The 27224-nt window shown below is 49.7% G+C and overlaps 1 protein-coding gene across 2 annotated transcripts in view; it reads right to left on the reverse strand.

Annotated features, from left to right (window-relative positions):
• The window catches only part of MYO1D (myosin ID), a 152749-nt gene that overhangs the window by 67044 nt on the left and 58481 nt on the right, over positions 1–27224 (reverse strand). For both annotated transcript variants that reach the window (XM_041461977.1, XM_041461978.1), the window contains exons 15-19: positions 21935–22101; positions 17233–17440; positions 4045–4268; positions 1985–2129; positions 1495–1599 (exon numbers count right to left, since the gene is read on the reverse strand). In XM_041461977.1, the coding sequence (XP_041317911.1) occupies positions 1495–1599; positions 1985–2129; positions 4045–4268; positions 17233–17440; positions 21935–22101 (849 nt within the window). The remainder of the gene's footprint in view (positions 1–1494; positions 1600–1984; positions 2130–4044; positions 4269–17232; positions 17441–21934; positions 22102–27224) is intronic.

Consider the following 27224-nt stretch of genomic DNA (forward strand, 5'->3'; position numbering starts at 1 on the left):
GCTCCAAAGCCATGCCAGGAATCCCTAAATGAGCAGGTCAGCAGGGGATCAAGTCCTACCTCTTTGTGAAAAGAAAGCAACAACAATTTAACCTTTCAAAAAAGTTACAAGATAATTAAAAACCCATACAGCTGCAAGTCTATAACTCTGCAATATTTGTGATTTCAGCTGAGCTGCCCTTTCAATGCATCCACAGCCAGCTAAAGCTTTGCCTCTGAGAGCACTGAAAGCCTTTCAGGCTCAGGAGAAATCCACTTTATGGTGGGTAACACCTATTCCATCCCCATTCTGCTTCTACTATTGAAGCGCTGGCATCTCAGTGCAACAAACCAACAAAAACTGGATTTTTCCAGGAACCTGCTTTGCCCTGTGCTTGCACAGGAGATTGTCCTTGAGAGCTGAACCAGGAGCAAGAGAAACACAAGGACTTAAAGGCTGGAGAGCTGCATAACAGTGAAGAAGATAAAACTCCCACACTGTGTCCATCACACACAGACCTCCTCACCACCATTCCATCACATCTCTAACAACTGAATATTGTCCTTTCTACAGTTATCCCAGTTTAGCCAGAAACTGCTCTGGAATCAGTTCACTTAATGAGTTAGAAGAGGAATTATTTTTTCAGCCTAACCTGATAAAAGCCAGGGGGAATTCTGCATTTCTCTGTCCCTCAGCCCAAGAGCTGTGAGGTTGCAAAGAGGAAGTTTGGATTCAGACTGGCCTGCTCCTGCCTTAATCCTGTGAACCCCATCCTCCCAGAGAATGTGGCCACAGCAACACCAAACTCCACTGAGGTATTTTTGCTTGGAAAGCAATTAGAGATTTCTATTTTTATGAACACGAATCACTGTTGAATAAACAATACAACTCACTACCACTTGCAAAGTTTTATTTATAAATTTCATGCTGCAGAATGAATTATCTAGATCTGCAGAATCATAAGGAATAACTGTGCACGTGGGGACCAACTGCAGTATTTACAAATAAAAAGAATATACAGCTTCTTAAAAACACCGGAACACCCACAGTACTGGCCTGCCACTAAAATTGAGTCTGTTTGTTGGCTTTGTAAAATTAAAAATATCCTTCCCTGACAGATATTTCCAACCAGCATCATGAGGAGCAACCCACAACAATTAAGCAAGTCTGATTTTTTAATTAGTTGTTTAAACCTTCCAACTAAGTTAACAAAAAACTCAATTCTGCTACAAAAAATGTCAGATCCAAACCAGTTATGCAGAATGAAGTGATTTTATCATGAAATCATGGTGTGATTTGGGTTGAAGGGTTCTTAAAGACCATTCAGTTCCAACACTCTGCATGGGCATGGACTCAACAATTTATTTGTGCCTCTGACGTGATGAGGCCCCAGCAGCCACCCAACCTTGCTCCACCCAAAAATCCCTGATGCAGCTCCTTGGAACTGCTCTGAAGTGCTGTCCCAGCCTCCCCAGGGTCACCTCCTGGTCCCTGGACACCCCCCAGCCCCGTTACCTTGCGCACGTGGCAGGAGAAGAGGATGTTCATGTACTTGTCCTTGCGCTTCAGCTCGTTGGCCACAGGGGTGAAGGAGCCTGAGCTCTGGGGGCTGTCTGGTTTCTGGAAGAGCAGAGACAGGCTCAGGACATGGCTCCCTCCACCCTTCTGTGCTTTGGGAAACCAAAGCTTGACACACCAAAATGCTCCAAGGAAGGATGGAGTAAAGGGAAGCAATCAAATCTGCCTAGAGGGAATTTCTTTCAGCCCTGTGCTTTCCATTCTACCCAGCATTTTAGTCTCCCAGTGAAGCCTGGCTCTGCCTGTTTGCAGAGACAGCTGATGGCACTGCTTTAGTGCTGCTCAGGATTCAAAAAATCACTCCTAGTGCAGTGGAAGTCAAGGTTTCCAGAGGAAATTTCCAAGTACTTCTCCTCCCAATAAACCAACACTCACTTTCCTGAATTTTCCCCTTCCAGCACCCTGAGCCCAGGTCCCCCTCACTCACCAGTGCGATGTAGTTGCCCTGCCAGGCTCTCTGGAGGCCAATGTCAGCCCTGTGGCCCTTGAGCAGCTCCATGGCAGCCACCTTGGCCCTCAGCTGAGGTAGCACCTCTGGGGGCACGCTCCGGATGAGCTCGGCCGCTCTCCACCTGCCACCAAAGCAAGGTCTGCGTCAGCCCCCAGCAGGAAGGACTCCTGCTGCCAGAGCAGCAGCACAAGGACACCCTCTGAGTCCTGCCCAGGCATTTCTAAAGCTGAAAAGGTCAGTTGATGTTTTAAAGTCACGTCTCACCTCCAACCTGACAGGTCTGGGTGCCACATTCCCCATCCCACAAGTCAACCACTGCTGTATCTGTTTGTAAGCCCATTTTTGGGCTCATTTAAAGCACCATTTTCCTCTAACAGCTGAATTTGGCCCCTCAGTTCCAACTGCACCATGGAATAGGGCAGGGCAGCCCACCCATTGCCTCACACCACACCCCAGCCTTCAGCAGCAGCAACAGAACTCCAGTGTAAATGCTATAAAAAGGCTTTTTAGCAGCTAAAATTCTGTAGTTCTGGTAACTGAGCTAATTCTGAAAGCAGGACTCTCTCTCCAGACAGGCTGTGGGTGGATGGATGTCTCTCCTGAAAGAGACAGCTAGAGAAAATAACAAAGTTGACTTGATCTAGAGCTGCTGGAACTGCCCTGCAAGCTGATGGCTGGACAGGAGGTCTCTGAAAGCCCCTCCAGCCAACATTTCTTTTATTCAGCCACTTTCAGAAGTCATCATTTCTCAAACTGGAACTGTAACTACTTTGCCTACAGCTTCCCAGAGGAAAAAAAACCACCAGCCTTTAGATACTGGGAGGTTTAATGAAGGTACAAGCACCTGTTCTGCACACAGAACATGGGTGACAAGGGGAACATCACTCATCTTACTGCAGAAAAACACTAGGTACTAACAGAAATCTTGAGAAAAGCCCCACGATTCTTTTTCTCCTCCCCCTCATGCAAGAGCAGCTGCTCTTTCTTTTCAAAAACCAACCACAAAGGCCAGGAAGGGGCCAAGGAAGGAAACACAATGTTTATCATAATGAAACAACCTGGTCTGGTGCCCTTTCCCATGGCATGGGGTAAAACTGGATGGGCTTTAAGATCAAAAGCACTCTGGGGTTCTGTGATTCAACAATAAATCTTTGGATCAGAATTATGTGCCTGGTCAAGGGCATGAAGCCAGCAACACCCAAATCATACCCTTCAGCCAGATGTCCCTGGGACTGATGCCTTGAGAAGGCTGACCTAGAACAGGGACTAGATGGAGCTAAAGAATAAAGCAGGAATTTATTAGGAGGCCTTAATGGATCCTTGGGTAGTACAAGAGCCCAGCCAGGACCAACCTCAGATGAACTTAAAATGCTCACAAAATGCTCCACTGGTCATGGGGTCTCTCACTTTTATAAGTTTTGGTCCATTAGCATATTGTGTTGTCATCATATTGCAAAAGTTCCATACTGTTGTCTCCTGATCACAGAAGTTTCATTCCTTCTTGGTGTTTTCTCATGGGCAGCTCTTCAGAGCACTTTCTCTTTCTTCCTCACAAAGTAGCCAGCTGCCTCCAGTTCCCTCCTCAGCCAGCCAACCCACTCTTTTATAGCACTCTTCTTCTCACTGGTCACCGCTGTGGCCTGTTAAAGTCAGGCCTGTTCCTGATCTTTGGTAATTGGCCCAGCTGCAGCTCCTTAGGGGTGAGATTACTTTCTGCACTATCTCTATTTTCTTATATTCCATCCCCCCACATATTGGAGCTAACTGTCCAATTACAGCTCCAGCCCATGAAGTCCCATCCTTGTTTTTCTCTCTTCAGCCTACATTGTTTATGCCCTTGGGCCTGAGATTTGGATCATTTGTCCTCGGTCCCCAGCTAGAGCAGGAATTGTTTTGTCTCCCTGCTCTGTGCAGAGCTCACCATTCCCTCATATGAAGCCCAGACCCACCCACTAAAGCAGCACAGAACGTGAAAAATAGAAAACCTAAAACCTGCAGCACCAGGACAAGCAGCAGGCGTGCCACGGGGGCCGTACCTGTGGTAGATGTCCTGCAGAGCCTCCTGGAAGCGGAGCAGCACCTTGGGCGGGGCGGGCCAGGGGATGGCGCGGCCGCGGTCGGGCAGCTGGCGCACGCCGCGGAAGCGCCGCAGGAGCTCGCGCAGGTAGGAGCGCACCTTGTGGCGCCGGTAGTGCCGCACGATGGTCAGCGCCGCCCGCGTCCGCCGGTAGCGCAGCCGGGCCAGCGTGCCCCTCCACACCTGCCAGGGACACGAGCAGGGCGTCAGCAGGGACCGCAGCAGAATTGTTGGCTTTCCAGACTCTTCCTGTGCTGCACAGATTTATAATTTTATTTCGAGGGAAGGGAGTTCCCGGTGCCAGCCGAAGTCAGGTAGAGCATGACTGAAAAGCACCGTGTTTGTGACTGAGATCTCCATGTGAGAAAGGCATGGAGCAAAGGAGGCCACAGAAATGATCAAACTGCTGCTCTGGCTCCACTCTGCTCTGGAGCCAGGCTGGGAGAGCTGGGAGTGCTCACCTGGAGAGGAGAAGCTCCAGAGAGAGCTCAGAGCCCCTGTCAGGCACTAAAGGGACTCCAGGAGAGCTGGAGAGGGACTGGGGGCAAGGGATGGAGGGACAGGACATAGGGAATGGCTCCCACTGCCAGAGGGCAGGGATGGATGGGAGATTGGGAATTAGGAATTGTCCTCTGGGAGGGTGAGAGGCCCTGGCACAGGGTGCCCAGAGCAGCTGTGGATGGATCCCTGGCAGTGCCCAAGGCCAGGGTGGATGGGGCTTGGAGCAGCCTGGGAGGTGTCCCTGACTGTGGCAGAGTGTGGCACCAGATGAGCTTTAAAGTCCCTTCCAACTCAAACCATTCCATGATTCTGTGCTAATTGAAAACAATTACTGAGAAACAATTTTAACTCTGATTAAAGAAAAGATTGCTCTGAAAATAGCCTGGGGAATATCTATTCTGGCCATGTGTGGAAAAACAAATATACAAACCAAAGGACATGCTCTAAACTTCTGGGATGGGGCCCAGATTCTCCAGTGTCACTGTGAACATTTTGCCTGGAGAGCACCACAAGCAGAACACACAGCAGCTCCTGAGCTTCTCCTGGCACCCCCTGCCAGAGGACACTCTGGAAAGTGATGCTGGAAGGCTGCTCCAGTGCTGACGTGGCTGTGACAGTGACAGTGCACAGCACCAGCCACCAAGGAGAAGCCCCAGGCAGGGGAAGGAGGCAGGTGCTGCTGGCATCCTGTAAGCAGAGGAGCTGGCATTCCCTGGCATTCCCCAGGGATCCTTCCCCACCTGTAGTCACCCTCCAACACAACCCATCAAGCAGAAGACTGTATTTATTTTTCTTTGCATAATTGAACTGGAAGGATAACGAGCCCCCTGCTCACCACAGTCCTGTCACACACTTTATTTTCCTCTGAGAAAGATCCCACAGCACTGCTGGTGCACATCAGGCCTTCTATTTACAGAAGGATTAATTAACTACCTAAGGCTGTTTTCAACATGACAGTTGCTTTGTGAAGCTGATGTCAGAGGCTCTCCTGACAGCTTCACTGACAATCCTGCCATGCAGCCCAGAAAAGCTCATGCAGCAACCAGTGCAGAGCTGTGATGGGCTGCTGCGCTCTAGACATGCTCAGTTTAAAGAGAAACACGGAGATTTTGGGTCCCCAACTGTTCAGAAGCAGAGAACTCTCTTCTTTCAACCTCTGTCAGAGTTCTCTCTCCTCATTCTCCTTTGGCCTCGCTGTCCCTGTGGGGGATGTCTCCCTTTCCCTACAGACACAGCCCATGGAGCTCTGGCTGAGCCTGGGCAGTTCTTGAGCACCCAGCACTTTATGGAGCATCAAACTCATTAGTGGAGCCCATTTCTGCTCTCACACACCAGAACAGAGCCCAGACCCTGCACAATCCTGCCCACATAGAATCACAGCATTATAGAATGATTTGGGTTGGGAAAGACCTGAAAGATCCTCCAGTGCCACCCCTGCCATGGCAGGGTCACCTTCCACCATCCCAGGCTGCTCCAAGTCCTGTCCACCCTGGCCTTGGGCACTGCCAGGGATGCAGGGGCAGCCACAGCTGCTCTGGGCACCCTGTGCCAGGGCCTCTCACCCTCCCAGGGAACAATTCCTAATTCCCAATCTCCCATCCATCCCTGCCCTCTGGCAGTGGGAGCCATTCCCTGTGTCCTGTCCCTCCAGCCCTTGTCCTGAGTCCCTCTCCAGCTCTCCTGGAGTCCCTTTAGTGCCTGGAAGGGGCTCTGAGCTCTCCCTGGAACCCCCCCTTCTCCAGGCTGAACATCCCTTCTGGTGGAAGGTGTCCCTGCCCATGGCAAGGGGTGTGACTGGATGGTTTGACTGTCCCTTCCAATCCGAACCACTCTGGGATTCTGAGAACAGCCCAAGGTGACTGAAGGCAAGGAGCTCCATGCCAGCCTCAGCCCCTGCCAGGGCTGCTCTCCAGGGAGGGTGTGGGAATAAAGAGCATTTCAGTGGCTGAGGGAAGAGCTGAGGAAGCAAGGCAGGACATGGGATAGTGAAGGGAAAGGCAAGAGCAGGAAGCACAAAAGCCACAGCAGAAACCAGCAGTTCTGGACTGAGCACACTAATCAAACCCAGGGAGCTGGGACTGAGAATCTCATCCCTGTGTGCAGATAAAATAATAAACAACATATTCCTTATTTATTCCTTGAGGCCATTAGACAGAGAGGAGGCAGCACCCCCTGCACACGTGCTGTGCTCAGCAGTCACTGCTAGCACACTCAGTTACCACTGTGGTTTTAGCTCAGACCTGGTGCAGCTTCAGCCACGCAAAGGCCCTCAGAGCTGCTGGGAAGCTCAAGGCTCAAAGCTTCCTGCCTAAACCAGACCTTCACAAGGCCTGGATTTCACCCAAAGAGTGTAAGCCTGGATTAAAGCTGGCATTTCCCTGTCTGAGGGCACAGCAGGCTCTGAAACTCTGAATTTGATAGAGTCACCAGCTAGGATCCAAAAACTGAGCATCCAAAGAGTACTGCGGAAATTTTTTAAAAGAAAAGCAAAGAAGATTTGCATTGCTTGAGATAGTTAAGCATAGACTGAAGAGTCATAAAATATACCTGTAAGGGATGTATGGACAACAAACAAAATCAACTGGGCAAAACCCTACTGCCAATTTCTCATTTTTGAATTTAATAAGAACAGAAATGAGGAACAAAGGGCTCCAGGCTACAGTGAACAGTCCTTGGGTATTACAGAGGACCTCAAGAAAAGAACACACACAGTAAATCCCTGTAAGCTGCTCAAGACTTTGCAAAGCCTCACTGCTGTCAGCTGTTCCCTGGACCATTTGAGACACAGAACAAAGTCTTGGTTTTGCTTCCTTGGGCTGAAGCAGACATGCTGTTGAGGGAAGCCTCTCACTGTGGTTACTTCTCCCACCAGTCAGACATCCCTGGAACAAAGGCTGGAACAGATTGCCCCAATGTTGTATCAGCTGCATCGCTGCAGAAATTGGCTTCACAGCAAGAGGTGTCACAATTGTACAAACACTGGCCTCCCAAATCCAATTATCCAGCTCAGACATGCCCCTGGCTACACACACAGCAAACCATTAATGAAAAGCATGTTCTCAAATCAAGTTGTCATAACTGGAAAACCCCCTGCCAGTGAGGACCTTCCATGGCACCACGGCGGTGCCTCAAAGGTGAGGAAACAGTCAAAGGGAAGGACAAACTTCTCCCAGAGAATGGGAGACAAATATTTTCTAAATTAACTGTTTTTCTGGCTTGGTGGTTTTCTTTTCCACTGCAGGGCTCATTGCAGCTCAAAGAAGCCCCTCAGTAATGCTGAGCTCCCACAGTGACCTGGCTGCCCCATGGAGCTTTCCAGAAACATGGAATGGTCAATCCAGGGGACAAGAGGAGGTGTCAAAGCAGAGAACTCCCTGTTGGGCAGGTACTTTGTGTAACTGTGAGCAGCGGGACATAGATCAGACAAACAAGGATCACAGAATCTTGGAATCACAGGATGGTTTGGGTTGGAGAGACCTTAAAAATGATCCAGTTCCAACCCTCTGCCTTGGGCAACCTTCTACTATCCCAGGTGGCTCCAAGCTTCATCCAGCCTGGCCTTGAACACTTCCAGGGATCCAGGGGGCAGCCACAGCTTCTCTGGGCACCCTGTGCCAATGCATTTCCAGAACAAGCAGCTCCAGGAGGCTGGAGTGTTCCTGCCAACTCACACCTTCCTCTGGTTTGAATACTGGGAGAGCTCTACCCAATGCACCTTTTCAATTCATAACTCAAGAACATTGAGCCCTGTAAAATGAAATTAAACACATCAATTAAACACATCTGTTACATAGCCTGTAAGAGATTCTCCTGTTGCAAGGGTACTGCTCTGCTGTGTGTTGGGGGCCAAGGAGGGCCAAACCCCAACAGAAGGATTTGCGCATGCAGGGTTCTCCTTCTCCCCTTTATGCCTTTGCACCCAAGGTAAGACCCAAGGGATTTTCATGCCCAGTTCCAAAGGGATCCAGTAGATCAGGTCAGACCTGACAGCCACAGGCACCTCAGAATTCCCACTTCAATCCAGCCACATCCCAGCCAGCTGGGGGCTTCATTGAACTTGCATTTAGAGAGTCCTTACAGCCAGAGGAAACCAGCCTGGGATGGCAGAGCCCTGTGCCATCCCTCCCACAGGCAAGAATAAATCCATACTTCCCCTTTCCCCCTCCTCTGGCTTTCCCTGCTGGTTAACCTGATTTCCCATGGGAATGAGACTGAAGATCACCCTGTCCCTACCTGACCTCCTGAGATTGCCCTGACAGCTCCTGAATCCTGAGCCAGCTCCCAGGCAAGCTGACAGAGGAGCAGGAGCCTCCACGAGGCCAAGTCCCTTTATCTTTCAGGAAAAATCAGCCACAGGGCAGAAGGAGCCTGAAATCAGAGTGACATTGCTGGAACAGCTTCAGCTCCAGTTCCAGAGCCATCTGCCTCCCCAGATCCCAAATCCCAACCAGCAGACACAGAGCCACCGACTGCCAGCCAAGCACCACAGGCAGAGGAGCCCAGGAGGGCCTGGCAGCATCCCAGAGGGACGAGGAGGTGGAAATTTGTGTGGGGCTCGAGGGAGGGGGTGGAGGATGCCACGGCTCCCAAAGAACCAGTTTGGTGGCAGTTTTCCAAGTGACCCCTCTGGAGCAGCCTCCAGGGCAGTGCCATCGATCAGAGCCCAGCCCAGGGACCGAGCAGGAGCAGAGGGACAGAACATGGAGTGGATTGTCCCCAGGGGGAAAGCCCAAGGAGACACAGCAGGGGAGGGGAACAACCAGCAGCATGTGCTGATTCCTCAGTGTGAGCAAGCAGGGAAGGGCCCATGAGCAAACCACAGACACAAGAGCAGAGACAATGAGGATTATGTTGAAAATGGAAAGAAAATGAGGGTTTTTTTGGCTTAAAAAAACCCCCAAAAGCACTATAAACCAAACAACAAACCAAGAAACATGCCCTGATCCAGCTCCCACCCATGGTCTCTCCTCACCTCTTTCAATACCTTTGCCTTCTCTATGTTTGTCCTCCTAAAATTCAGGGAATGAAAAATGAAGAGGGCAATGGAAATCAGGACTGAAGGGCTAAGAGAGGGATAGAGAGAAAGGAAAAGGTTGGAAAAACAAAGTCTGAACACAGCTCAACCTCTTGACCATTACAAAGAATATTTATTTCTATACAGCTGCTCCCAGTGAGGAAGTTCCTTGCTGTTCTTTCTTCACTCTCCAGAGACCTCTGCCAGCTCCACAGTGTTTTAAATGGGATGTTTCACAGAAACATCAACCATGGAATCCCAAACCCCAGCTGGAAGGGACCTTAAAGCCCATCCAGTCCCACCCCTGCCATGGGCAGCTCCCACTATCCCAGGCTGTTCCAAGCCCTATCCAACCCAGCCTTGGACACTCCCAGGGATGGGGCAGGCACAGCTTTCCTCCAGACCCTTTTATTCCCTCATTTAAGGCCAGCACAGAGGTGGAAGTGACCCCTGGGGACACAAAAAGCTCCAGACCAAGGGATCTCTTCCTGCACGGCCCTGGCTTCAGTGATCCCACCAGTGTTCCAAGGGATGATCCACTACTCCCAGTGCAGCAGCTGCTTTGGTAGCTTCTAAAGCAGGGACTTGCACAAACAGCATTTAGCCAAAGCAAGAGACACATCTCAGCTTAAGGGAAGCACTGATTTTTTTTTTCCTAAAGAATATTTAATTCACTTGTTTTTTGATTAAAATTTAATAAATTAAAATTCAGATGAATGGCAGGGGAGATCTGAACATACCTTTAGAATCAGTTTAAAAGCCTCACTGAGCTTCCAACAGTTTCCAAGATTAAAGAAACTTCACATCCAAGATCACATCCATCACCTCAGCAGAACATAAATCCTCCACACCCATCTATGCATTACAGCCTTGTCTGCAGGCTGCAGGCTCTCCATGCTCTGAATGTGCCATCAAAAAAAATGAGAAAAAAAGGAAGAAAGAAATGGGCCCTACAGAGCACAGGGAAAGCCAGCAGAGCAGCCAGGGTGGGCCCAGGATGCAGCCTTGCCTGTACATCTCCCATGGAAAAAGGGATAATCTAGATTTGACCTAGATGCTGCAATCCCTGCAAGTGCAGAAAAAACCCACACAGCTCCCAATCCAAGCACATGAGTGAGCAAACAAATGCCCAGGATTCAGCAAACAAACCCAGCTCGGCTAAATTAAACCCCAGAGTGGTATTTTGGAGCACTTCTGCAAGGAAACAAACCTTGGAAAACTCCTCCATTCCTGCTGCACCACAAACACCTTCTCCCACCACCTTCCTTCGGCCCAGCCCGGGCTGCTCCATGATCAATATTCCATCTGTCCCAACCCATGGTTTGCCCTCCGGGCAGCCCAGCTGGTGAGAATCAAATAATTCAGGCAGGCACGAAGCTCCCTGCTCGGCTCTGAAGGCTCTCACACGGGCTGGTTATTAAATATTTATGTGCCAGCGCAGAGGAGCAGCACGTGCAGCAGCCACGGGGCCTCGGAGAAACGCTCCCATCTCCAGTGACCCCAGCCCTGACTGCTCCCAGGGCACCTCCCCACAGAGCAGGGCTGTGGTGGAGTGGCTCGGAGCTCACTCACAGCCCCAGGTTGTGGTCTGACTTTTCCTGGTCTGAGTAAATGTGGATCCCATAAAGGTTTGAGGCAAAGGGTTTAAATCAAAGGCTCCCTGTTCTCCCAGATCACCTCAGAGAGCAGCGAGGGGGAAGAGCTGCTGCATTTGCTGAGAGCTGTTTTCTCTTTCCACATAAGTCAGCTGAACAATGTTCATTCTATTGCTTTGCTTAATAGCAACAATATTCCACAGGCTGGAAAGAGAGAAGGGTCCCCACTCTGAGATTAATTAGCTGGCACTAACAAGAGCATGTTCAATAATGAACATAAAAATCACCAAAGGAGCCATGCTTCAGCAGGTCCCAAGTGTGGGATGCAGCCTCATCTCAGCTCCAGGTTCCTCCTGCAGCTCCTTCTGCAGCTCAGCCACAGCTGCAGCAAACACCCCCCGTGCTCTGGGAGAGGGATGAGATCCCCAACCCTGGGAAAGCTCCCAACCATCTCCCAGCATGGAGCTGCTGGTCCTTGGGTGCTCTTTGTGGTGTCCCATGGGCCTGACAGGGCACCTCGTTAATCCTGGCTGCACCCTGTAGGACTTCCTGCCTTTGGCAACTCCAGGAACCACAGAATCTCCTGAAGGAATTGTGCCTTTTGCCCTGTTTTACACCACACTGGCAGCTCTGTCACAGCTCAAAGCAGGCTTAAAGACACCTTGAGGTGCAGCAGATCACAACCTTTGAAAAGGTGGAAAGCTCAGGCACAACAAAAGCTCATTCCCTCCCATGATAACAATGTGGAAGCATCAGCAGCAAAGGCTGAATCTGCTCTTTCCAATTTGCCTGTGAAAGGCAGAGATAGAACCTGGAATGATTTACAAGATCAGAGCCACCAAAGGTTGGTTTAACCAACTCATCAGAGCACAAATGTTCTCTCTGATGCGGCAAAAGGTTCAGGGAAGAGTTTGGGGTTTTTTTTGTGTTTTGTTTTTCCCCACCTGTATTGGAAACGGCAAGCCAAGCTTTAAGGTTTCTCCAACAGCCATGAAGCTCCAGGTGACCCAGCTGGACACCAGACCCTGGAACAGGCTGTTTCCCTGCTCTCCATACTCTGCTGGACTGTATTTTACACAGTGGGTGCACACTTACAGCACCCTCTCTCCTCCTCTCTTGCTCAGCAATAATGGATATTTACACTTATTTAGGTTACAGAGTTTCCACAGCATTTCCTGGAGCAGAAGAACATCAAGAAGGTATCCAGGTGTCTCCTGCTACTGAAAGAGCAGGATCCAGCTCTCCTGCTTTTCCCCCACAGGCAACTCCCCAGTTCTTACCAGCATGACCATTCCTCTGAAGGCAGCTGAGGCGTTGTGGGGCTAAACTGGCAGAAATTCCCTCTTCTCTTCCGTTTTTTTGGTAAGAGGTAAAGCATTTTTAAAATGCTTTGGCATTTTCTGGGGTGGGCAGGGTGGATTTCTTTGCCTCAATGCCTTCCCTGGAAGCAGGCAGGGATGCTCCTAGCCCAGGGAAGGGGAGCAGCACGGGAGGAGCTGTGGGATCAGTCAGTGTTACTGCAGGGGATGGAGCCAGCTCTCCCTCCTTCCCTGCACCTGGTCCTGGCAGCTCCCAGCCCCTGCTCCTCGGGAAGGAGCCACAGCATCTCCTGTCACAGCTCCTCCCTGCCAGAGCCTCTCCAGATCAAAGCCAGGGACCAGGATACAAATCCATATGTCATTACAGACCTGCTCCTGCTGAGAGCCGGCATGCACAAACACTGCCTCGGGATGGAAAACGCCTGGAGCCCAGAGGCAAACCCACTCCATCCCCTCTACCTGGGTCACTGGCCCAAGCCCCCACTGGATTGCTTCTGTCCCTCCATAACCTGTCAGAAAACACCTCCTGTGTCCACGGAGGAGCTTCCCCGTGTGGCTGAGGCTTCCCTGTGTCCCGAGCTCCCAGGGCTGGTGGGGCTGGAGCGGGAAGGTGAAACAGGGAATGATGACACGGAATGATGACACGTCAGCCACGGCTCTGTGCTGCTCTCCCTGCAGGCTGGGGAATGTTGCCATGGTGATGGCAGCTCCCGAGCCTCTGCAGAGCCCATCTGGCTCCACGGACACGCCGGGATGCCCAAGGACACCTTGGGATGCCCAGGGCACGTCCCAGGGCCGGCCCTGCCCCTCCCAGCCCCACTGCCCCCGTTGCTGGGCTGTGTCCCAGGAGGGGCCGGGCTGCACTCAAGGACATTCCTGCTGCTTCCGTGCCAGGCAGGAAGATTTCGGGAGCGATTTCCATCCGCAGCTGTGCCGGCCTGATAAAATGACACCGAAATAGTGCAGTAAATTATAGTGACAGGAGCCATCATCTGCACAGCCCGCACGTGCCGCCTGCCCGGGCTTTCTTCCCTGAACAAAGCTCTGCTCTGCACAGCTAATGAGCCTGTGGGAGCCTTTCCAAGGGCAGGAAAAGCAGCACAGCTTCATGGCAGATTTTTTTTTTGTTTTTTTTATTTGCATGATTAACATTAGAGCTGCTCCATTTGCATTCAGGGTGACAATCACAGAGCTGGCAGGAGCACAGGTACAGCAAATAAACCCTAAAGCACCACATGAAGCAACCTCATCTGGGGCTCCTGGAGTGACCCTTTGGTGTGATGTCCCTGCTGCCATATGGGGTTTGTGACACTGGACACAGCTCTCACTTGCTGAATTCTCCTGGAGCCAGCAAGTTGCCACGGTTAAATCACATCACATCTGCTCACTGACTGCGTTGGGGCAGAAGGAAAATTACAGCCTGGAATCTCACTGACATTTTACCACAGGAAAAAAAGGAGTGTGAAAGATAAATCTAAAGGTGAAGACATCCCAGAGATGTGGAACAAAAGAAAGTAAAATTATCTATTTGAACTAGAAGTCAGTTTTAATTCAATTTAACCAAACTGGTAAGCACCATTACACAAAGGCAGCAGCACTGTTTGGAGGGTTAAGGGTCACTGATGATGAAGCTCCCCAGATAATTACTGAGTCCCTTCTGGAAAGCCTCGTGATTTGCAGGACACCCATAAGCCACAGAATACACATCATTAGAAAAAGAGCTGCTAAATGTGGATTCTTTCACTTACACTCATTCCTGTGCAGAGGAAAACACCCCTGGGCCCCAGGCTGGGATCAGCTGCTCTAAGGCTGCTCTCACATCTGCCTCAGCTTGAGTCACACAAGTGCCCATTGTCACAACACTGCATTTCATCTTCTCTTGTCTTTTCCTTTTCCTAAATTCAAAACTGAAGAACTCCAATGCAATAGAAGGTTCAGTTATTTAAAAGAAAATCAAATCCTTCTAGATGTGCTCACAGTTTGCCTCCCTCAGTCTTTGATGCTCAAAGGCAAAACTACAGAAGGAAAAAAGAGCAAGAATTAAATTTCCCTGTGAGTTGTTAATGAACAATTGAAAACAAGTTGAGAACAGAAATGACAGGCAAAATTGCCTTGATGCTTTCAGAGCTCAGAGAAGGCCTCATCAGATCCCTCCTCTTTGATTTTTCATTGTTGACTGTACCTTTTCCAGCACTGCCCAACTCTGGCCCCATGTGCGTGCAGCAGAGGCAGGGAGGGATCCCAGCCAGGGCTGGGAGCAGAGTTAACAGGAGACAAGAGAAACACTGGAAATGGTGACAAAGGCAAGCTTTTGTCAGGTAGATTTAACACTGTACAAGGTCTCTAATCCACACCTATAGATACCAGCTCAACACCTTCTCTTTAGTTGATGGGCTGTTTAACAAGCATTTAATGATTCCTTGAGTGTTTCTTGGTTTAGCTGTGAGTTCCAGGACTCTGAAAAGCTCTTCTGCATCCCCTTGCCAGCCCCATTTGAGAGCCTGGTTGAAGAACCTCCAGTGAGTGAAAGCAGAGAGGGTTCAGCTATGGGGAAGGAGCTCTAGGAGGACATCCAGATTTCACCAGAGTCCTCAGTTCCTTGAGCACTAGAGAAGAAGTTTGTCTTTTATGATCCTTTATGAGGTAAGTTAGAACTCCCTGAAGATTTCTCACAGAAAAATAACAAAAAGATGCCTCCATGTCCTGTTTCAGTCCTCAGGGAGACTCATATTGGTCCCTCCCCACCCCAGGGAGAGCAGGACACAGGGCAGGGAAGTTTGAGAAGCCACAGGACAGTGTGCACCAACATTTTAATTTCTATCACTTTTGCTGACTGTGGCAACAAGGAAACCCCCAGAAGCACCACAGTTATTCCACACCTGATGCTACACAAACCTATTGCAGAAAACCCTTTGTGGGGCAAAGGAGTTGATCCATTACACCTAAGCAGGTTATTTACCTTCCAGGGACAAAAACACCCTTTGCCCTGCTGTCTTTGATGCTAAGCTCACTCCAGATCCCAGCCCAGACAATGTAATTCTGGAGCTGGCAGCAAACTCACAAAACTGACAAGTTGCTGTTCAAACTGTGCCTCTCACTGGATTTATCTGAAGGAGGAGCTTGGAGCTCACTGAGCCGTGATCTGCTCCCACAGCAACACAGCCTGGGGCTCTGAAATTATTCTCCAGTAGCTGCACCTTGCAATTTCCAAAAAGATCACCCCTCAGTTGCTCCCTGGTTTAATATGAAAGCTGGAGTCACCTGGGAGCAAGCAGTACCCCCTGCAGCTTTATTCCTCAAGGAACTCGTTAGCTCACCCCATTCCTGGGGAGAAAGAGACTCTGGGTTAGAGCTGTGGCCCTGTGAACTCCCTGAAAGCATCCAAGTGGCTCCAGGCAGGAAATTCCTCCCTAGAACCCCTGGTGAGCACAGGAGAGCACAGGTAAGGATCCAGGAACCCTCCCAGGGGGCATGGGAGCCCCACAGGTCAGCCCCAGGCCACCCAGGAGAATAAACCAGATGGAAAAGTGCTCCACTTTCCAGGGAAGGAAGGTAGGAGAAGATGTTGAGAGTTCAAGGAAGCTCAGCAACAGTACATGCTCAGAACAGGGAACAAAACTCTGAACCACAAAACTCAGAGAAAGGCAGGGCCTGCATCCTCCACAGCCTGAGCTTGGCCTTTCCAGAAATACTCACTGCACACAAAAGGTGCAGAATTCCCTACTAAACCATTCAGCACAACAAATACCAAGAGACCAACCCTAGCCTTGATGCTTTCTGCTCCCATCCTGGTCAAACTGGTTGGGTTTCCAGGAAGGGAATCACATCCAATGCACTGCAGACATCACAAATATGAGTGATCCACAGAACTCAGAGCTTCCAGGGGGAAACTTCTCCTTCAGGCTCTTCCCCATTCAGTCTGCCAGGTTTGGAGAGTTTGTGCAAACCTGTGTTCCCTGCAGAGCTTTTGTTCTGTCAAGTTTTTACACCCATCTGTCAGCAGCAGCAGTTTCTATTTGTGAGGGACAGGAATGGGTTCAGAGGTTCTGTTCTTTCCCAGATTCCAAGGATTTCACACAAGATACACATTTTAAGAAATCAGTTTCTAAAAGTCTGGAACTAATCCATTTTGCCTGGCAGGGCAAGGTCAGCCCCATCATTTCTGCTCTTTGCCAGACAGATCTTGCTTGTACAGACACAGATTTCAGCAAGTGCTAACACCAGAGAACCATGGGATGGTCTGTGTTGAAAGGAACCTGAAAGCTCCCCCAGTCCCATCCCCTGCCATGGGCAGGGACACCTTCCACTTGACCCCATCCAGCCTGGCCTTGGGCACTTCCAGGGATCCAGGGGCAGCCACAGCTGCTCTGGGCACCCTGTGCCAGGGCGTGGTGGGACTGAGCTTTAAGGTTCCTCCTGATCCAAACCAGCCTGGAATTCTCTGATTCCACATTTCAGCCATAAAAGTCCCTCAAGCTCCCAGGCATCCCCTTTCCACTCAGAAAAGAGCAAGTTTTTAAACAGTGATGAACAACTTTTTAGGTGCTACACCTCTCAGTACACCCAGGCTCTAGAAAGCACCATGGAAAGAGGCCTAAAAATATCCAGCAGTGACCAAAGTGCAGAAGTCTGGAATCTGTGCAGCAACAGAGCCAGAAGGGAGAGCAAGGATGGTTCAAGGAGCTTGAGCTGAGTTTCTGGGGCAGTGGAAGCTTTACCTTCTGCAGGAAGAGGACGATCCTGACGAGCATCTTGGCGTGCAGCTCCTCCAGGGTGAACAGAGTCCGTGGCGTGCGGATGAAGAGCTTGGTCTTGCCGTAGGCCACGTCGTGCTGGAAGCCGTGGCACTCGATGAGCTTCCTCACAGCCTCCTTGTCTGAGGGGAGGTCATGGTTGGGCCAAGTGAATTCAGAGATCATCTTGTACCTGCAATTAAAAGGTAGAATTTACAAAGGTGAACTTGCCACCAAGGTGCTAGAGAAGGGCAAACTTCAACTAGTTTTAGAAAAAATTATCAATTAAATTGTAATAAAACTGAGTAGAGATGGAAGAGTCTGAAGACATTCTCTGCAGGAATTGTGATCCTCAAAATACAAGGAAAATTAATAAAGAAGAGGCATGATTTTGTGAGATGCTGCAAAATAATACTGGGAGGAGCTCAATCCATCAGCACTGAACTGATGCAAAGGAACAAACTCAGCATTGGCCTCCTGCAGATTTGTCCCATTTTTCACACCTTCAGTATCCAATTTTAATTTTTATTTGTTGGCTTAGGTTTTGTTTGGTTTGGGTTTTTTTTTTGGTAAGGAAGGAAAGTTTTGTTTTGTTCATATTCTGCATGAGAAGCCACCTGCAACCAATTGTTTAGTCAGAAAACCTGGATTTAAAAATTCTGCAAATAATTTTTTCTCGTGCATCACTTTGGGAGTAATTTCTGACAAACTGTGCCACTTCCCCCCACAGCAGAGCTTTGGCTGCCCCAGTCTGTGCAAACACTGCCTGTAAGTGTGGGTTAGCCAATCCTCCCATCCTCACTCTCCAAACTCCATTTTCCAGTACAGAGAAATGCAGACTGGAACTAAGACATCTACAAATCAAACCGGGATCAGCCCAAGTTGTGTAAGAATTACCACCCAGGAAATGCTGATTAGGGGAACAGGTGTTTGCAAAAAGCAACAGTGAATTTTCTGCGTAAGATTTATGGACATAACAAGAGCTGGAATAGACGTTTTCCCTGGAATGGAACCCGCAGCCCTGTTCTAAATAAAACAAGCACTAAGCGAGCTCAGCCACTTTGCACTTCAAAGCCCCCAGCCAAGGCAGGCACCAATCTCAAAGCTTCAGACGCTCTCAGCTCTCAGTTACACTTAAACGGCCTCACAATCCCCCTTTTCCTGCGAGCAGCACGGCAGGAGGCTCGGAACAGCCTCAAAGAGCCTGAATGGAAACACATCCCAGCGCCCATTCATTCATCAAATCAGCCTTTGGAGCGGGGCAATGGAGGTGCACACTGCGCCTAAGCAGGGAACGCCATCCCCGGGGGTTTCAGGGATCTCACTGATAAATAAACAGGATTAAAAACCTCCCTTCAGACTCCCAGGAGAAGATTTAGCACGTGCTGGTAAAAACATTCCTGCTCTCACACACACAGACATCAATGCTGCACACTGGACTCCCTGCACTGTTCTCATCAGGAAAATGTTCCTGCAATAATTCACTCACTGGGAAACATCTCTCACCTCGAGACAGTTATGTCAGGAAAAAGAAAAAATAAAAGAGCAAAGCACTGGCAGTGCAATCCCCCGAGCTGGGAACAAGGCTGGGAAACAGGCTGGGACCCAGGCTATGGATCAGGTTTGGATCCAGGCTATGGATCAGGTTCAGACCCAGGCTATGGATCAGGTTTGGATCCAGGCTATGGATCAGGTTTGGACCCAGGCTATGGATCAGGTTCAGACCCAGGCTATGGATCAGGTTCAGACCCAGGCTATGGATCAGGTTTGGACCCAGGCTATGGATCAGGTTTGGACCCAGGCTATGGATCAGGTTCAGATCCAGGCTATGGATCAGGTTTGGACCCAGGCTATGGATCAGGTTTGGACCCAGGCTATGGATCAGGTTCAGATCCAGGCTATGGATCAGGTTCAGACCCAGGCTATGGATCAGGTTCAGATCCAGGCTATGGATCAGGCTGGGACCCAGGCTATGGATCAGGCTGGGACCCAGGCTATGGATCAGGTTTGGACCCAGGCTATGGATCAGGTTTGGATCCAGGCTATGGATCAGGTCTGCCCCATCAAGGAGCTCAGGAGAGAAGGGATTGTCACAGCACCAAAAACCTGCCCCAGGTGTTAAATCCTCCTGCTCCTTCCCACAGGCATTAAAGATACTCCAGTGCTGATGGCCCCCCTCCCTCCCAGCCACAGCAGGTGGAACATCCCAGCTGTCCCTCTGTTCCCATGTCCCATGGGTGTCACACAATGCCACCAACTCCTTCCCTGCAGCACAGGCCATGGCCTGGATGCCACAGCCACTCACACTCCTGGCCTGCTGCTAAATATAGCCAGGCAGGGTCTGGAATGAATCTGCTCCCTGACACCACAGCCCTGCCCCTCTCCTGCCTGCGGATCCCCACAGCTTCCCAGGTCACTCAGACATGGAACACTCCCTTCCAAACAGCTTTGTTTCTCCTTCCCCTCTGTACCTCCCTATGGAAACACCCAACAGCGATGAGGCTGCTCCTGGAGTTAACATTTCCCAGTCCAGCTCTCCTAAGAACCAAGATTTCTGGAAGCCACTAAATGGTGAAGCTTGAATGAACAATGCTGGGTGTGCAGCTGCAGCTGGGCCTCACTGTCCCTTCCCAGCCTGCTGTCCACAGCTCTCAGTGTTGATTCCAAGCTATGTTTGACATGGCCTGGAGTAGGCATATGGATGCCTCTGTGTGGAAAGGGTTGGATTACACTCACAAACCCTTTCCTGAAACCCAATCAGCTTTTTTTTAAATGGTAATTTATACATTAAACCAAGAGAATGCACCCCATCTGTTTAAGTGCCATGTGTGTCACCCAAATGGATGATGCCATGATCACAGGAAGGGACAGCCTGTCCTGGTCCAAAAGAAAATACTTCAAATTGGAAAGGGCAGCCTGGCTTGCACAAAGCTCAAAGGAAGGTTTTCTTTATCCAAGGAGAGCTTGAGAAGGACATTTATAATGGTCTTAACTGTGCTTCACTGCATTCCCTACTGGGAGAGAGGAGATATCACCTACCTTACAGGATTTAGGGCTAAATATCAACAAACTCTTCTCCTACAGAAAGAGAAGTTATTTTTCTGGTTTTATTTTCTGATTTTTTTTTAATTTAGAAAAGCCATTGCAGACCAGGCTTGGAGCAGCACCACACACACACACAGTGTCTGATCCCTCACTCTAGATGTCAAATCCCACTCCAGGGCTGGGCAGGACTCCTGTTCCAGCAGCCCAAAAGCTGAAGCAGTTGCCATGTGCTGGTTTGGTTTCCTGGCTGCAAACACTCTGGGGCTGGAGCTCACAGGAGCTCATCAAACATTCATTAAAAACAAAGCAGCTGTTTATATTAATAGTGATTACACAAATCTTAAGAGTAAATTGTAATGAATTCCACATGTGAGGTGAAAGTACACTCTATCCACTGCAGAATGTTTCAGGAAACTGAGCTCCAGTCCTGCAGACTGGATTTATTCCACCTTGGTATTGTGATATATCCAGGCAAGTCTCCACTGTGAACAGGAAAAGATCTTTCACCAGCACTTTGTTTCTAACTCATGACATCCCACCTGCTTGGATAGTTTAATTTTTTCTATTCTCACAGCCCTCTTCTCACCTGATTCAATAACAGAACAAAAATTCCATTCACTGTTCCATCAGAGCATGTTGAACTTGCAGGGCCCACATTAATTTAGTGAAGCCTTAAGACAAATTTCAATCTAAAACATGTCATTTGTCACATGTCTGGTAGGAATTAAGAGGGCAAGAAGAATCAAAACCACATTTAATGGGGTCATGATACCATCCCCCTTTTCAGACTTTCCGTTTTGAAATCCAGAGGTTTTTCCCACATAATGTCACAATGCACCATCACATGCTCCCCCAGACACACCACCTCTTGCTGCAAAAATTAGACAATTCAGAGAGAAAACACCAGTTAATTAGCTCAGGTTTTAGGGTGATACTCGGGGGAAGCTCCTCATTGCACATTTCCACTGCAAATTAACACAGCCAGTGAGTTTCAGCAGACAAGGAGTTGAGCCTGAGCAGCACAAGCACCTCAGCACAGCAGAACCAGAGCAGCCACCTTGGCACAGCAAAACCAGAGCGGCCACCTTGGCACAGCACAACCAGAGCAGCCACCTTGGCATGGCTGAACCAGGGCATCCACACTCCTGTGGGGTCTGTTTCAGCCTATCCAGGAGCTGATTTCAACCAAGCACAGCCCCAGGAGCTGGGCAGTGCCTGGCAGCCTGTGGCATTCACATTCTCTGAACAGAGAGAGAGATAATTCTCTCTCACAGGATTTTTCCTGGAGAAGCACAGAGAGAAGAAGAGAAAACAATTCTTATCTCTACTTGCTGCTCCTGTTGTTTTTGCACATGTGGAGTGTGTTATGGAGCTTGTTCACTGAGAGTGATTTGTCAGTTGGATTCTGCTGAGGATTGTTTTGTTTCCTTGGCCATTTGGGGAGAAAGCTGTGTTCTGACTGTCGGGAGACAGTCATGAGACTTCTTTAGTATGTAATTTAGTATAGTATCTCTTCAATATAGTATAACGTAATATAATATAGTTTTAATAAAGCAATTGTTCATCCTTCTGAATCAATGGAGTTGGATGCCAATCATTCCCTACAGTGGGTGCCCTGTTTTTACAGCAGGCAGCCTCTCACCTGTGCAGGAACTTCTCGTAGGTCTGGCGGTAGGCGAAGCCGGCCCGGCGCACCCGCACGTTCTCCAGCAGCCCCAGGTACTCCACCTGGTGCCGGCAGCGCTCCTCGTCGAAGAGATGCGGGGACTTCTTGTCATTGGGCTTGATGCAGCGCACGTAGTAGGGCTCCTGGGGACAGAGGACAGCAGTGTCACCCCGGCAGAACGCCCTGTGTGCAGACACAACCCTTCCTGCAGCAGCTGTGAGCCCAGCCCACGAGGTCTGGCTGCTCAGCAGAATCAGAAGGTTAAAAGAGAAGTGACAATAACAGTATTTAAGGAAAGCCTGGATGTGGCACTCAGCGCCATGGCCTGGGTGACAAGGTGGTGGTAGGTCATAGGAAGGACTCAATGGTCTCAAAGGTCTTTTCCACCCTGGCTGATTCTGATTTTGTGATTCAGTGTTCCCCTCCTTCACACCCTGCCATGACCCCTTACAGGAGCCACATGTCCCCCACTGGAGCTCCACTGACCTTTGCTGTGCACCCACCCAGCACCACATCCCCTTCCTCCCCTGCTGTGAGGATAACAACATCAGTCCTCAGAAAAGATATCAAACCCATGGAATTCATGGAATTCACTGCCCTGCTGGATATGGCTTTGCCTGCATCACCTCCAAAAGCAGCCTGGTCACTCCATCACTTTTGCCTGTGCTGAGCCAAGTCAAACACCTCAAATTCCAACACAGCTGAACAATGGAAATGATGGAGCCCCAAACCCAGCTGCCTCCAGCCCACTCCTTCCTCAGGACAAACACAGGCCACCAGCATGTGAGTTCCCCTTTCTGCACCATCTGTGATTTGCAGGGGGCAGGGAAGGTGGAATAGGGATGGGTGGCTTTACTCCACCCTGGAGAAGTCCTGCCCTGTGCCACTGGGGCTGACCCTGGATGTCCAGGTGAGTTCCATGGGGTCACACTCCTTTTCCTGCCAGCCCTCCTGCAGCCTGAGGTAAGCCACACACAGGGCTGTTGGAACATTTTGATGTTTGCTTTCATTTTTATGAGATTAAAGGTAGTTTTTGTTTAGGCCAATACCATCTGCAACCAGCACCAGCCTGTGAGGGGTGGCTACAAAGCCTTTAAACTTATGTGCTTTCATTGCACTGGCTTTTAGAGGTCATTCATTTCTTCCTCTTCATGGCTGGCCTCTGCTATCCCATTCTAACTTTGTTGGTGTGTGGAAAAGCAATTAATAATCAGAGAATCACAAAACATTCTGAGTTAGATCTCAAGGATCATCCAGTCCAACTCCTGCACAGACACCCCAGCAATCCCACCCTGGGCATCCCTGAGAGCTCCTGGAGCTCTGGCAGCCTCGGGGAGCCTGGGCAGTGCCCAGCATCCTCTGGAGAAGAACCTTTCCCTGAGATCCAACCTGACCCTCCCTGGCACAACATCATCTAAAGCCCACCGTGGCTTTACAGATTGTATTCTTCTAACATTAACAGATAAAACTTTTTAAGTAGCCCTTGCAAAAGGAGTGGCACATCCTGCAGGCTGGCAGAGCTCACCCAGCCTCAGCCACAGAGAGAACTCCAAGAGGATCCCAGTAGGTCCCAGTATGGCCAGAGGCTGTCAGGGAACATCACAGATACACACAGACTACAGCATTCCAAAGGCAGCTCTGACATGGGTATAAAGGGAGAAAAACAGCCTGGGTGACATCTTAATGTGACAAAATGTCACCTTTGATAACCACAGCTGATACCCAGCAATGACCTTTCAGCAATCTGGACCAGATGAAGCAAATGGCTGTGAAACCACCTCTAACACTGCCCTGAGGAACCTGAGGGATCCCAAAAGGGAAAGCCCTGGAGTTCTCCAGAGTCTGTTCTGTTCCAGCTCTCCTGGATGGCCTCAAGAACCCACAGTGGTAACAAAGGGGAGGAATGGTCTGGAGGGAAAACAGAGATTAATTTAGTGAGAACAAATGCAAACTTCCACACTTAGCAGAAATAGTTGGTTAATAAAGAATGAAAAACTGATTTGAGCCTGGTGCTAAAGAGATCCAGAAGTTCCAGCTGATGTGAGGCAAATCCCTGTCTCCATGTTTTTCTAGGAAAGGACATAGGAACAGGAAAATTGCAAGTCAAAATCCCCTACATATTTCTAGTTCTCTGAGCATCTCATGCAGCCAGGGCACTGCAGTTCAAGTGGGAATGTGAGTCAGGGCAAGAAAGAGCAAGAAAGTTCAAAAACCCAGCAAATGTGACTCAGAGGAATTGTGGGTTTAGCCTAGAAGGACCAAGGAGGCACAGAACCCCCCTGGTGGGAGATTTTGTGTATTTAAAGGATAGATAAGAGAAAATGCAAACATTCAGCTTTAGGACAAAGAAGTCATGGTTTTAACCACAGTATAAAAATTCAAATTAATTAAGCTTCATGAAAACAAGGAGTGGGAACAGAATGCCTGTGGGAAGGAGGGAACATTCATCAGTGGGGAGAAGAGCATGCAAAAGGAAGATACAGGCAGAGGTGTCCTCAAACAGGAGGTGAATTAGGTGCACTCCCAAGGTCCCCCTCAGCCCTGTTTTCTATGATTTGTCTATATAGCCTTATTTCTATGATTTTAGGTCACTTACCCAATCTCAAGATAATACGAAAGGCCCCAAATTGCCATTTCCCTTCAGTAATGCTGAGGGAACAGGATCATCCATGGCTGTCCTGACACAACTTGAAGCTTTGCAGGACCTGGACCAGCCCAGGGATGAATGTGAGCCATGAAAGGGCCAAGAGAGGCAGGCCTTGGAAAGCAGAGCCTCCTATCCTGAAAGCTGCCACAAGCCACTGCTTCTTCCATGTTGGACTCAGCCCTTTTCTGACCCAGAGATGGGGCCACTGAGAGGTGTTTTAAAAACTTTTATTCCATTTTCAGTCTCATGGGAAGGGTGAGACAATACAGATGTTATAATTCACACCTTCACAATCGGAAGCCAACTCTTTCCTAATTACAATACACTATAAGTGTTTTTTGGCCTATCAGCTTTTTGCCACACCATGCTGTAAATGCCTTAAAGCCAATCATCTAAAATTACCCCTTGTGGTCCTACTACAATGCATCTTTCACAGTTCTATTTCTCCAAAGTATCTAGTGTTATTTACAAGGCCATCCTTTGAAACTTGTTTCTAGTTCCATTTCTCTCTCAGCAATGTCTGTCCTGTTCCATGGCATTTCTAAGTCAGCATTTCTTATCTCCAGGTTTGCACACAAGATGCACACTGTGTGAGCCTCCTGCCAGGCTTGGAGAATTCCCTACAAATCCATTTCCCACACTTCGAGGGGAGCTGTTGGGCTGGAAGGTTTCCTGCTTTCCTAAGGGTGGGATCAGCAGCACCAGGCTGTGATTTCTCCAGGAGGGCTGTCCTTGGTGTGGGAATAGACGGCAAAAGCTGAGCCAAGCACCCACAAGCAGCTGGCAGCATCCTGGCACTGCCCACCCTCCTGGCAGCAGCCCAGGAGCAGGGATGGGTGTGAGGAGTGCAGGAGAAGCAGGAGGATGTGTGGGCAGCCTCCATTCCTGCACCACCTCCCCTCTCCAGCGATCACAGCGCTCCCCAAGCACATCAGGACGTGCTCCCGGCCAGCCTTGCCCGGCTCCTGTCCCTGCACGGGGCAGCAGTGCCCAGCCCCCAGTGAGCTGAGGGCAGCGCTCCTCGCTGGCTCTTCCCAGAGCAGGAGCTCATGAGGAGGGAGCACCATGGACACGGCTCCCCCAGGGCCACAGGATGGGCTTGGAGCAACCTGGTCTAGCGGGAGGTGTCCCTGCCCAGGACAGGGGGTGCAATGAGATGATCAGCACTGCAACACCTCCCCAGGGAATGGTCAAGGCCAAAGGAGCTCCAGGAGCATTTGGACAATGCTCTCAGGGATGCACAAGGGGGGACTGTGGGGGTGTCTGTGCAGGGCCAGGAGCTGGATCGATGACCCTTGGGGGTCCCTTCCAACTCAGGATATTCCGTGATTCTGAGATGAGCTTTGAGGTCCCTTCCAACCCAAACCATTCCATGATGATTCCATGATGAGACACCAGGTGGATGAGAACAGCTCAATTCTGTGCAAGGTCATCCCCAAGGTCACCACCACTGAGCACCTTCCTCTGCCACGGCAATCCACAGACTCACAGAATCACTGAGGTTGGAAAAGACCTTTAAGATCACAAAATTCAACTGCTGACCCAGCACCACCATCAGTTCACCACAAATTCATGTCCTCAAGTCCCACATCCACACCTTTTTTGAATGCTTCCAGGGATGGTTTTGAACACTTCCAGGGACTCCACCACTGCCCTGGGCAGCTGTGCCAGGGCTGGACAACCCTTTCAGTAAAAAAAGTTTTCCTGATATTCAATCTAAACCTCTCTTGGCACAGTTTGAGGCTGTTTCCTCTTGTCACTTGTTCCCTGAGAGCAGATCCCCCCCTGGTTGCACCCTCCTGTCAGGGAGTTGTAGAGATCATTCCTATCAACTCAGCCCATCCAATGACACTTGTTCTCCTTTCCTTAAGGAGAGAAAGGTGACACATAATAAGTTGGTACAATTTTAAGAGATTTAAGATATTTCCATGTTCACTTTTTTTTGCTTTCTTCTGGAAATCCTCTCTGCATGGAAGGTGAGAAAGTTTCCAAGGCTCTTCATTCACTCAAGAGTCTCCTGGCAGCTCTCAGAACTTGCTGTGTGTGTGGCTGCCCTGATCTGCCAAAAGCTGGCGGCCATTTGACTGGGAATGAGCTGGTTAGGGAAATGTGGGATAGACAGAGAACTCTGAATTACACCTGGATTTGGATTCTGGGATAGAGCTCAGAGCTGTGAAGGTGAATGGGCAGCACTTTTCCCCTTCCCCTCCTGCTGATCTTCACCCTGGGCCACCTCCCCATCCACACCATGAGGGACAAACCTCTCTCTGTGTCAGGAGCAGGGCCACCAACACCAGATGGTGCCAGGCCAGGCCAGACCTGCCCTGTGCTGCATCTGGTGGCAGGATGAATATAAATTATCTAAATCCCTTGAGGGGGTTGATATCACAAATGTTCCACAGAACTGCAAAGCCTTGGGAACAGAGCATCCAAATTAAAGCACCATGGAATGGTTTGGATTGAAAGGGACTGTGAAGACCATCCAGAGCCACCCCCTGCCATGGGCAGGAACACCTTCCACAATCCCAGGTGGCTCCAACCTGGCCCTGGACACTTCCAGGGATGGGGCAGCCACAGCTCCTCTGGACATGTCATTAGGAGCATGAATTCCAGAAATGT

The sequence above is a fragment of the Pyrgilauda ruficollis genome, unplaced genomic scaffold, assembly GCF_017590135.1.
Source record: "Pyrgilauda ruficollis isolate IOZ18807 unplaced genomic scaffold, ASM1759013v1 scaffold159, whole genome shotgun sequence".
NCBI classification, from domain to species: domain Eukaryota; kingdom Metazoa; phylum Chordata; class Aves; order Passeriformes; family Passeridae; genus Pyrgilauda; species Pyrgilauda ruficollis.